Source organism: Fusarium musae, chromosome 9, assembly GCF_019915245.1.
Source record: "Fusarium musae strain F31 chromosome 9, whole genome shotgun sequence".
Taxonomy (NCBI): Eukaryota; Fungi; Ascomycota; class Sordariomycetes; order Hypocreales; family Nectriaceae; genus Fusarium; species Fusarium musae.
The window spans coordinates 1,709,076-1,721,363 of NC_058395.1; the positions used below are offsets into that span (position 1 = coordinate 1,709,076).

Here is a 12,288-nt window from a genome sequence, read left to right on the forward strand (position 1 = left end):
GGCGGAGAAAAGCAACGCCTTGGGGGTATGAGATGATCCGAGGAGCAGTGCTCAGTCCAGGTAGGAAAAGGTGCGTAATGCGACAGACAGACAGACAGACAGACAGACAGACAGACAGACAGAGAGTTGAAAGATTGGCCGAGAATGTGAGAGATTGTGACTGTGCTTATTGGTAAAGCGGGTTGAAACGTCGCAGTCCGTAGTTGCGATTGTGAGGAACAAGGCGTAAGTAATTATATATTAGTAGTTGATGGCCTTGACGCTCATGGCTGATGTGTTTTTGTTGTCGTCATGCGAACGGGTTTGTCAGGGCAGGAAAAATGACAGCAGATAAAGGCCAGTGAAATAAAGCAGAAGCAACGGATAGAGGCAAGAGCGAGAAACAGCAACGCCACAAACTGCAGAATCGGACCGGGAGGAGAAAAGTGAAGAAGGCGGGATAGAGATGAATATAGTTGAAAAGAAAGAGCGCTTATGAATGAATATGAACAGGAGTGAGAACCTAAGGTTAAGGCAGGGAAGGCGACTGCAGCTGTGCTGTGCTGTGCTGTGTGCGTGTCCTTGGTACTCGAGCGAGGTGGATGTAAATAAATGGGTTAAAGGAGGAGATGCGAGAGCCCGGTCGCGTGTGGTGACAATCCAAATTCTGTAGGTAGGTAGGTAGGTACCTTGGTTTCGGTTCAGTGCTGTGGCCAAGGTACTATCGCTCGCTGCCCGTCACTCCTTCTGTGAACTGCCCTGTCTGATCCCGATACGCGCTGTAGAGTTACAGAGCGGGTTTCAGCGGTCTCTATTGCATCGAAATGAAGCAGCAGTAGGCGAGAATGAAGCCTGTAGAGCGTCCTCATGAGAAGCGACGGGACTAGAGCTGACAGTAAATGTAGGGTTAAGGTAAGGTAGGTAGGTAAGGTAGGTAACAATGAAGAGCGCGGTAAGAGACGCGTGCCAGTGGCAGGTTAAGAAGCAGCCCTGCTCGTGAGGTGGGAATTCTATCGCGACTCCCTACTACGGACTAGAGCCTATAGCCCTCCTAGCGTCATGCCTGGAAACTGGAGAGTCCCGTCACCAACGACCGCCATTCAGAGGCGATGGCCCAGCGGGGTGGATCCACTGACCACTGACAGGGCAGTGGAGCGAATTAGAGACTCTGCTTCAAGCAAAGACTTAGTTAACCGCTGGAAATGATTATGCATGCGGGCGGGGTGTTGTACCAGTACGCTGTGTGGTGAGCGTGAGTGTGAGCCCCTTAGCCTCTTGTTAACTGCAGATGCAAATGTGTTTGCAATTGGATCCCGGAACACCATGAAAAGTTCAATTTGTCTACCTACCTATCCTCTAAATTGCTATAGATATGAGCCGGTTTCAAGCCAGATTTTCCGATTGAGTCTCTCAGCACTAGGCCTCCTCTAGTCAGAGACCATTTCCAATAAGAAACTCTCCAGGATCATGGTCCGGTCCCCCTCGATTATGCATGTAGGCGAAGTGCCAGGACCCCTTTAGCCTCATCGTACAATGCCTTCATGGATCTTCGATGATCCATCATGAGATGAAGAGGGTCATCATGGCTTGTCGCTGGCGGCTCATCTACATTGTACAGGACTTGCAGCACAGCCTTGACTGGTTCGGGGTTTTGATATCTCCTTGGGGGCTATATTGAAGGAGGGAAAATCAAATGTTTGCTTTTCGTGCCGTCCGCCCTGTTTGAGTGCAAGATATCCTAGAGGCAGAAGCAGAGCTTGCTGTCTCATGGGGATGAGACGTAAACTTCCAACAACATAAGACTTGGTACTTAGTTAGTAAACAATGCTGTTCCGACAGGATAAAAAGTATCATGATGTCCTGCCAATTCAATTCGTATTCTTGCTCTTCAATATTTGCTTTGATATTTCCTATCCCTCCCTGTCCCTCAGCGAACTTTGGGTCTCGCAGATTTACAGAAACGTACGGATACGGGATTGGTACCTAGCCTTGATTGGCCACGACATATCGACTCCGTTCTTGGAGCTCCACACAGACCCGACCGTGGTGCATCACCACAAGGCTGGAGTGGGAGGCTACTGGTAGGTAGGAAAGGAAAGGAAAGAAAACTCAGGACCTTGGACCTATGGAAATGATAAAAAGACTTGGGTGATGTGGCATGAGTTTAGGGTATCTCTGCTACGGTTAGAATACTTTTTGCTGAGTTTATTTTGACACCCTATATCACGGCCTGCTGTTTTCTTGCTCCCCGGTGGGAGGAAAGAATAAGACGGCGCATGCGTACGAGCGAGATCATTTATAAGAAATGATAGGACATGTTTTTAGGTAGATATAATGGATATATAGTCATTAAATATACGATTAATCATTACTGACTAAATTTGATTTTTTTTTTTTTTAAAAAAAAAAATAAAAAATTCAAATTCAAATTTAATATTGCTTTACTGTTGATCAAATCCTATAATTCATTCCTCCCCTCACGTCCGGGTGCCCTGCAGTGGCCCCAAGTCTTCGACCTTGCCCCTCCAACAAACAAACACCCTAATAAGCTAACAACGACATCACACTCAGACCCAATCTTGGACTTGCTTGATACGGTCCACCACTTCATGACCTGACAACAAACCGCAGCGCGCCCAGATACACTCGAATCGATAGCAGCGCTACGTATCGGCGCTATTTGGCATATTTTTCTTGGTACCTACTCTTGCATTCGTCATTACTCGACATCTACTGCGGGGAGCTTCAAGTCGCCAAACTCTGCCTTCGGAGGTGCGATCAATCCATCCTGCCCAGCTTGCGCCAGGCTGCAATAACCATCAACAGGACTGCCCAAACACTCCCTCTTTTTTGCACGCAGCGAGATTAATAGTATGCCACTAACATGGTCGTTACACTAGGCACTAGACATCACAACATGGTCCGAACTAGAGCAACTGAACGACAAAGCGTTCCTGTAGCCTCCCGTCGCAACCTGTCGCAATCCAATACCACGCGTGCTACCCGAACAACAACACGGTCCCTACGGTCGCAGAAGACTTCCATAAGTTATAACGAGTCTTCCTCTGTAGATGGAGACTCCGATCCATCCCCAGCGGAGAGCGAACAGGATGGAGATGCCCAATTCGAGACGCGAGTCCGCAGAACCAATAACGCCAAGTCAGCAAAGGTCGCACACGTACGAACTGGTAGAATATCGAAGTCGCGAGACCAAACGAGGAAACGTCCAAAGTCGGCACAGAAGAAAGGAAGCTTGAAGAAGCGACGAGTGTCCGCTGACGCCGAACCCGAACCCGAACCAATACCCCAAGGCGTCATTCCAGACTGGACAGACCCGCAGATACCTTATGCCGCCTGGACCGATATCTTCTACTATGCAGCTAGTCATGATGACATCGACGTCAATTGGCTGATAAACACTGCCACGACTTGCAAGGCATTCTCAGAAGCCGCCTTGACAGCCATTTATCGTTCTCCGCCCCTGGTCACCGCTGGAAAGGCCAAACGGTTCGCGTCTCTGCTGGATCGCCCACCTTCTGAGACTCGTTTTAATTACCGTGCCAAGATTGAGACTCTTTACGTAGATGTGCATGTGTTGCCTCAAACGTTACTACCAAGAATCCTCCATTTGCTTCCTCGCCTGAAAGAAGTCTTTCTCTTTACACAATCTGACCAGCCGCCTTACAGGCAACTGGATCAAACAGTGAGATGGCAATATACTGAAGAGATATTCGCCGCCTTCAGACCAGCCGGAGACAAGGAGTCGCACACCGTGTTGAAAAGCTGGGAATGGAGCGGAAGCCTGCTTGGAGGGCCTGTGGCGACCATGAAGGATGTTGCCCGTATACATCAAGAGCCTTCATTTGCGCACCTCACCAAACTAAGCTTCACCAATCTTCAAGTCCCTTCGCTCTATAAGCTGGGGCCTAAAGGCGTCAATGAGGAGCAGGAGCTGGCGCTGTACAATGAAGATGGGGCTGTCATTGATTCGCTCGCCGAGGCGATTTCGCAATTGAAATCGCTACAACATCTTATGTTCGAATCTTCAACTGTCATGAACGATCGGCTTCTTCCACTTTTGCCAAAGGACCTCACTCATCTCTCACTGATCAACTGTTGGGAGGTCAAGTCTGATGAGTTCATGCCATTCCTACACACGCATGGCCGACGTTTGCGCAGCCTGAACTTGTCGCACAACCAATCTCTAGACATGGTCTTCCTAACCACTTTGGAAGCTGCATGTCCCAATTTAGAGGAATTATACATGAACCTCTCGTATTTTCGCCATCATGAATCCCGGTCTTACACCAACAATGACGCTGACCCTTTGTACGACCAAGTGCTATTGCCACACCAAAAGCCAGAGTGGCCGTCAAGCCTCCGGATCATTGATTTTGAACATATACGATATTGGAGTGTTGAGACTGCCGAAATGTTCCTCAATTCCCTCATAGATAGTGCTCGTTCTCTGCCAAATCTACGACATCTTGCGGTCAAGACAATGCTCAACATACCCTGGAAGGCCCGTGCTAATATGCGGCACGAATGGAGGCGGAAGCTGGATAAAGTCTTCCTCCGCCCATACGAACCTCCGCAAAGGAAGTATTCTCTTCGGCAGACACAAGAGGAAGATGTGGAAGCATCTGCGCAGATTTCGGAGAAAAAGAAGCAAAAGTCAAAAAGGCTGTCTGATGGTCCATCTCGGCGAAGCAGTCGTCTAGCGGCACACGTTTCGGACTCTGATTCAAGGCACAGCCCCAAAGGTCTTCGTAATTCGCTTGGTCGGCCAACTTATGCCGAACCCGACACGGATGAGAATGAGTTCGAGTCTGATGCAGAAGACGAAGAAGCCGAGTCCGGCACTGCAACCAGTCAGACTGGGGATGAGGCTGAGAGCGAAGAGAAGCCTGTGCCGCTTACGATTCAAGGACGTTGTACTACTGTATCAATTGTATTCGATAACCAAAAACCTACTGAATTGCAGTACGGTATGGAAGACTTTGTGGATGATAACCGCGCTGAGTCGGACGACGAGTGGGACGGCGACCATGAAGAGGATGATGATGCAGTCTTTGTCTGGCGTTAACTGAGCAAAGACTTCTCTATCGTAGCTGATCACTTGGTCAGAGAAACTGACTATTTTTAGACTTAGAATGCAGCATCTGCTGGCTCTTTTGGAGTTCATATCATATTAGTATTAGTAGGATATAGTATGAACGGTCTCGAAGCGGTACAACTTGGCTTTTACAGTAAAGTGACAGATGTTCCCACTCGCCATGTCTTTTGATCACGCTAACCGGCTAGACTAATACTTAACTACTGCATACTCCAATAACTTGGCCAGCGTAATGCATCATGCGTTCTTTGAGTGCATGGCCCAGATCCCTATGTCATGTCACGCTGGTTCCTCTCAGGTACGCACAAACCCTTGCAAAGCATGGTGAGAACGGCTTGGATCACAGATGAATACACCTCGGCTTCGCACAAACTGGAGGATAGTTCGTGAGTCCTCATCATTCATGAAATTGTGTTGAAACGTGGCCGGGTACCTTTTTACTTGGTCTTGCGCCATATGGCACCCGAGTCCTGACCCTGGAAGCTTCTTCAGATGCAGGAATTGCGATCTGGCCTTGAATACAGTAACATTGATTGCTCAATCAGAGTCTGGCGAAGCCATGGCTCAGTTTCTACGTCGCAATCACCGCGTGGACAGTTGGTAAAATTCAAACTTGTCGATCTTCCTCGTTGGCTTATAGGGCGGGCAACTTTGTTTGTACTATCGAGACTGTGTGGGGTGGTGTGTCTGGCTTACCTTACTGTGAGGTAGGTAGGTATAAAATGAGTAAGGTAGGTTCATGAATATTTGGTATACGACACGCTGATAAATTGCATGGAATTAGAACCTACAATGCAGTTTATGTTCTAGTTAAGTGTTTATGGCATTGGCACATAAGTTTGAGATACCAGCGCATCTTATGAGTGAGCATGATGGATACCTTAGTAAACGAGCACGCCTATCATGGGGCCTTCCTAGTAGGTACTACTAACAGTCCAAAAAGGGGCAATTTATAAGGCTGGTTGTATACGCTGGGACAGTTCACACTCCAAAGGCAATAGCTTGGCTGAATTCACATACGATAGGCTCATCATGATTATTATCTCTCATACAACTGTTGTACAAGCAGGACATCTCGACCCAATGAATGTAAACATGCAAATCTCCGAAGTTTTGAGCTTTTTCATGACCAGAAGCAAATGGAAGCAACGCTTACAGGAACCCAGTCCTGCATATTCGACAATCATACAAGCATTAACGATAATCCTCTAGCGCCAAGTTCCTAACAGCATCTTGTGGCACATGTTTTTAAAATGCAGCACCACCCATGCCTTCACCAGCCAGGTTCTTCATGCTCTTCTCGCTCAGGTCACTCCGCATCTCCCACGCTCGCGAGTCACGTTCGAGTCTATTCCACGTGTACAGACTTTTCCGTAGCCGCTCTTGCTTCGCATGCAGTTCATCTCTCAACTTCTCCTCCTCGTCCTTCAGCTTGCGATAATGTGGCTCAAGTTCTCGAGTTACGCCAAGAGCGAGAGGCGTCATGGAAGGGTCCAACTTGCCGCCCGGGATGATGGGGGGGAGTGTCGCAAGCATGGATTGCGCCAAAGTCTGCCGTGCGCTACCAGCATGTTGAGCTGATGGCCCAGTCGGAGGATTGAACGGTCGAGATTGCGTCGTTGTCGAGGTTGACGATGTATTTGACGGAGTCGCACGTGGGCCAGTGGGAATGGCTGAAGGTCCACTGGGAGTTGAAGGAGTTGGTGAAGGTCCTGAAATGTGTCTTGCTGGCGCTTGATTCCAGCCACCTCTGCCTCCTCGGGGGGCAAACCCACCTCTAGCTGGAGGCACATAACCTCGTGGGCCAGCTGGGGGAACGGTGGGGCTTGTGGTACCTGAACGCAGAGGAGGAGCCGTAGGTGTCTGAGTCCGAGCGGGAGGAGGCAGGGCTGGTGAAGATACTGGCCCTGCGGGGTTTCTGTTTGCTGCAGGGCCAGTTGGAGGAGCTCTCAGCGCTGCAGGGCCTCGTGGTGGTGATCGAGTGGGGCCTGATGTGTTTATATCGTAAGGTCCAGGCCTTGGTGTCTCCCTTGGTGGTGCCGCACCAGCCATGGCATGATGATGGGGAGACTCTTCTCGGGACTGAAGTGGTGAACGAGCTCTCAGGGAACTCGGTCGCGGTGACGATCTTCCAGAGGCTGACTGAGAAGTGATCGCAGATGAGATTCCAGATTCTCTCGGGGGGCTGACGCGCCTGTATGACTGCCATCGGTCATTTCCGCGTCGACTCATGGAACGCGAACGTGGTCTGTATGAGCCACCACGAGGACCTGTCACGGGAGACCGTACAGGAGGAGTTCTGTCGCGGCGAATCACACCAAATGGAGACCTAGATCGCCGCCTTTTGTCAGTTAGTCCCAGGCTATCAACATGGGGCAAGTAAATTCACCTTTCGTCACGCCGCTCAAAGTCACGACCCCTATCGCGTACTCTGTCACGGTCCCAGTCTCTATCTCTGACCCTCTCACGATCGCGGTCCCAATCTCTGCCAGGGGCAGGGGACCGGGGCCTTTCATATCTATCCGCTCCACGTGGAGGAGAAATTCTCCGGGATAAACTACGTCGAGGAGATGGCCGCCGCATAGACCTACTACGCTCTCGCCGGCGCGGACTCTCGCGTTCTCTTGATCGCTCTCGCCGGTATCGGTCTCCTCCACTTCTCGACCTACGACGTGGTGGATATCTGCCCGGCACATAGCTATCGGATCCAGAAGGAATTGGACTCCGGGGACGTGGACTTCTAGGTCGAGGGCTCCTTGCTCGCTCTCTAACCGGACTTCTAACCCGCCTAGGCGACCGGTCTCGAGGAGTGGGCCTCCATGACTCTCCAGCGCCGTATCTAACGACTTCCCCATCATCAAACCTTTCTTCATGTCAGTGTTCGTTCGGCAATCACGAGGCTTTGTGGGTGTGAAATAGAGAACGCTATGAAAACAAAGAAAGAAAGGGGGGGAAGAAGAAGAAAAAGGAAAGAAAAGAAAAGAAAAGACAAATGAGCGAGGTATAATTGGCGTACTGTGGCCTGCTAAGCCGTCATGATCCCTGCCAATTTGTGGCAAAGGTCATACCAAATATTGTGCGACGGCCAAGATCAATAGGAAGGCAGGAGTACAGTCTCTGTCTGAATCGATCCTAGCGGAATCTCGGGTATTCCAGCGGAAGGTCCAGAATACTGTGATAATACGGCCAGCGTCGCTTGACACGCTTCCAGGCTTCAGTCCCCCCAGCATTCCTATCCAACCTCGCCCTGACAAGCCTGTGGATTGGGACGAAATGCCGGCAAAATGGAAGGGAACCCAGCAGTATCTCCTAGGGTATGGGCTGGCATGGGTTGATCGCAAGTTCTGCCTTCCCAAGAACATTACAATATGCATTCAGGGTAGAAATCCGGACAACAGAGATACCGAAGCAATATGCTAAATGTGGATGGGAGTGCAGCCAGACCATCACCAATATCCCCATTGGTTCACGGCCTAGTTCATGAAGATGGCTTCGCCGTCCGCAGATGACCCGGTAAACCCCGTCAATGTACCAGTGTCATCGAACAATCTGCACAAGCTCGCCAGGCGACTGCTCGAACTCGGATGTATCTTCGATGGTTTCTTGAGAGTCGCTTCCGCTTTCCTCCATCCCAATATGGCCATCCATCATACAATCGCTCAGTTGGTCGATAGGCTCCCGTGTAGCGTGTTTCGAGGGTATCGACGGGTGGTGCTAGAGATGCCGAAATGGTGTCGCAAAACGATGGGAGGCGTAACGATGATGAAGACCAAGACGAAGAAGAACGCAAGATGCAATAGGCACATAGAAGCAAACGATTTAGGACTCACCTTCGACCTCGGTCGCGATCCATTCTTGCCTTAGTCAAGGATAGATATGATGCACGGCAAGTGCTTCTGTCGATGCGTTGTAATTTGGCTTTATGAAAGCGCAAGCACGCGTGCGAGTCGCAAGTTGGGTCAGTGGAGTTTCCAAAAATCGAAGACCAAAGCAGGGAGGTCGGAGATTCAGCATCCCGACTTCCGTGACTAACCTCCCTACCTTAGGTAAGGTACCTAAGGTACGAATCCTCTAGAGGGCCTTGATCCGATAGCAGATAAGCACAGTCTCACTGGAGACATGCACATACCACACACACTGTATTGCTTCAAGACCAGGAACATCAAAGGTCATATCCGTGCGACAGTTATTAGGACTTCTATAGGTGATAAATAGGGCACTATTACAGAGGCACTGCCTAAAGGTATATAATAAAGAACACACGTAAGGAAAACAGACTCTATCTCTGGTTGCGCTACTCACAAGACCTGCTAGAGCAAGAACATTACCCCTATACAAGGGAACACCCAGCTTCTCCTAACTTGTAACTAACACCGTTTCCGAGACCGCATCTATGACTTTTCATCTTCAGTCATATCAGCATCTGCTACTTCTTCGACCCTCTCGAGAATCCACTCCCGCGCCTCCTTGGCGTGATGCGCCATCATCTTGTTCAGACCAAACATTGGACTACGAACGACTGTCCCGAAACGTCGCTTGTTAACTTTTCGAGTCAGATCAGGATCAGCCCAGCATGCATGATCGCCTGCAATGTAGACTCGTGAGTTCTCTTTATACCACGACGATAGATCTGAATCAAACTCTGACTTGACTGGCCTGAGCGTTCCATTGGCGAAGTTTACCACCCCAGAGATTCTAGACTTGCAATCTATCACGTTTCAGAAAACAGTTGAGATAGAGGCTCATATCAGCAAGTCGACTTACCTCGGTTTATGAGAAGGACTTTGACTCCAAGATATGCATTGCCAACGCCCATGACGAAAATGTGATTGGCATCATAGAGCTGCAAGTAATTGTCCCACAGGTAACACACCAACGTCTGGATCTGTTCCGAGAGAGCCTTCTCTTTGAAACCAGGTACATAAGAGTCAGATTCCTAAACCAACGGTTAGAGATCAACCACTGCTAATAAATGTGATCACTGACCTCGTCGTGGGTGACATAGGCTGGAATATTAACGTCCATGACACCGAACTTTTGATCAACTGCCCAGTCAATGTAGTCTGTTACGCCATCAACCTATTCTTATCAGTTCTTGCACCGCGTATTATGTAAAGCATCTACTCACCACCCAGGCATTGTGAGGATCAACAGATCTGTCTATAACATCTGGCTGAGCCAGAAGCTCGGGACTAAGAGATGATGTCAGTGGTCAAGACACAACCTATAGCCCTCTCCTCATACAATTGACTTACGGATCGTGAATGATAATGAGAACCTTCTTTTCCTTGTGGAGGCCTGGTGTCACTAGGACCTGGTTCTCGTATGACTTGTATAGATGCTCGCGCTGGATGTAGAGAGGTATCATGTTGTGCTTTGCTTGCAGAACCTGCCTCTGGGCGTTTCTGATCACGTCGTGCAGGCGGCTGGATATCGTTGGCTGGATGTCGGTAGGAATGCGAACAATGCCTGCCCTCATACACTCCCAATATGGGGCTTGATGAGCTTGAACTTTGGCAAGTATGCGTGCAGCCTCCTTATTGATCTTAGGAATTTCCATCTTTGGTGGCGGTTCACCCATGAGCGTCTTCGCAACGGCCACTGCAGACACTGAGATAGCCTTAAGATTGTACCCTCCCTCTAGACACACTGCAACCTTTCCGTCAGCCAAGGACATCAACATGTGTGTCATATGAGCGTAGCAGCTGGGGGAAACGAAGCAGCCCCCTAGCTCGTCGCCATCAGCAGCATCAAATCCCGCAGAGATAACCACGAGGTCCGGATTGAACTCTTTGGCGATAGGCATCACGATCTTCTGGAATGCCGCCATGTATTCCCCATCGCCCATGCCTTGGTCGTGCCAGCCGATATTAATGTTTTTACCAAGGCCAGCTTCTGTTCCGCATTTGTCGATTCCACCATCCGGTGTCATATCATTGGGGGGTTTACCGGGATAGAAGAGACCGTTCTGGTAGACGTGGAGAGAGATATATAAGACGTTTGGGTCCCGATAGAAAATGTTTTGGATACCGTTACCGTGGTGAACATCCCAGTCCAGGATGAGAACCTTTCGGCAAATGTCTGGATAGTCCTGTTGGCAGACCCTGACTGCTACTGGAACGTTGTTGAAGAAACAAAACCCCATTGGCGCATCAAACTCTGCGTGATGGCCTGGTGGCCTGATCACGGCGAATGCGTTCTTGACTTGGCCAGTCACGACGTTCTTGCAGGTTTCGATGGCTCCCCCAGCTGAAAGTAGGGCGGCCTGATAAGACATACTACCAACATAGAGAGATTCCCGCCCTTGATCATATTGCCTAGTCAGTTCTCGAAGCTCGGCCGAACTTATCTTGTCAAGGTTTTCTACCCATCTAAAGTGATCAGGATGATGGGCGAGGCAAATCTCCTCTCGGGTGGCAGCACGAGCAGGTATGCGCCACATATAACGCGTGGGACACTCCCGCATGATTCTTGGCAACTCTGCCTCGGGGCCTGTATAGACGAGGCCAACCTTCTTGAACGCCTTGAATATCTCGTGGATACGACGGGGATCTTCAGGATGATGTGCGTTGGGTGAAAAGTCCGCATTCATATGCAACTTCATCCGGTCATCGTAACAGCAGCCTGTTGGCAGCAAACCTCTACGGCGCATCTGGTCGAAGGTTATATCTTGAGGTGATGGATCTTCATCGTCCTCGCATGGATCCTCGGATGCCGTATCATCGTCGTCGATGCTGGTGTTGCTAGTACGACTGAACCCATTAGGCGCTTCTGCATCCTTCATTGGATGATCAACAGCATCTGTGATGTTTGTCTCCATGGCAGGCAATCTTCAATATCCTCACTGAAGGTCTGACGACCCCAGGAGTTGCGAATATGCTTGAGAGAGCCAAAGCCTATGGATCACTGAAGTAAATAAACACTAGCAGTTGGATCTATAAGCAAGTTAGGAACGTTATGGCCGAATTTGAGAGCAACTGTTGACCATCGTTATCTGGGAAAACAAAGGAGGTGCTCGAGGACAAAGGAAAGCTGCGTATTAGCGAAGTGAATTACATGAGCCAAAATGATATACGGCTAGTCATTATTTTCACAAGCGTATAACATCCTTGATTTACTTGGCACCCAGGCACACGCAAGGGCCTTCTGCCTATTTTTGCAGAGCTGAGTGCATCAAAGCACTTAGAAGGATG

General features: G+C 49.5%; 3 protein-coding genes across 3 annotated transcripts; 1 reads left to right on the plus strand and 2 right to left on the minus strand.

Moving 5' to 3' along the window:
• Window positions 1-2,896: 2,896 nt before the first annotated feature.
• Window positions 2,897-5,065, plus strand: J7337_011791 (uncharacterized protein; the record flags this gene model as incomplete). Its single annotated transcript, XM_044829327.1, has 1 exon — window positions 2,897-5,065. The coding sequence occupies one exon, from the start codon at window positions 2,897-2,899 to the stop codon at window positions 5,063-5,065; it is 2,169 nt and encodes a 722-aa protein (XP_044676002.1).
• A 1,278-nt stretch (window positions 5,066-6,343) lies between these two features.
• J7337_011792 (uncharacterized protein) lies at window positions 6,344-7,147 on the minus strand (the record flags this gene model as incomplete). The annotated part of the gene is made up of 1 exon (XM_044829328.1): window positions 6,344-7,147. One exon carries the CDS (start codon window positions 7,145-7,147, stop codon window positions 6,344-6,346), a length of 804 nt encoding a protein of 267 aa, XP_044676003.1.
• Window positions 7,148-9,486: 2,339 nt separating this feature from the next.
• J7337_011793 (uncharacterized protein) lies at window positions 9,487-11,915 on the minus strand (the record flags this gene model as incomplete). The annotated part of the gene is made up of 5 exons (XM_044829329.1): window positions 9,487-9,803; window positions 9,860-10,031; window positions 10,082-10,174; window positions 10,224-10,287; window positions 10,351-11,915. The coding sequence occupies 5 exons, from the start codon at window positions 11,913-11,915 to the stop codon at window positions 9,487-9,489; spliced, it is 2,211 nt and encodes a 736-aa protein (XP_044676004.1).
• Window positions 11,916-12,288: the final 373 nt, after the last annotated feature.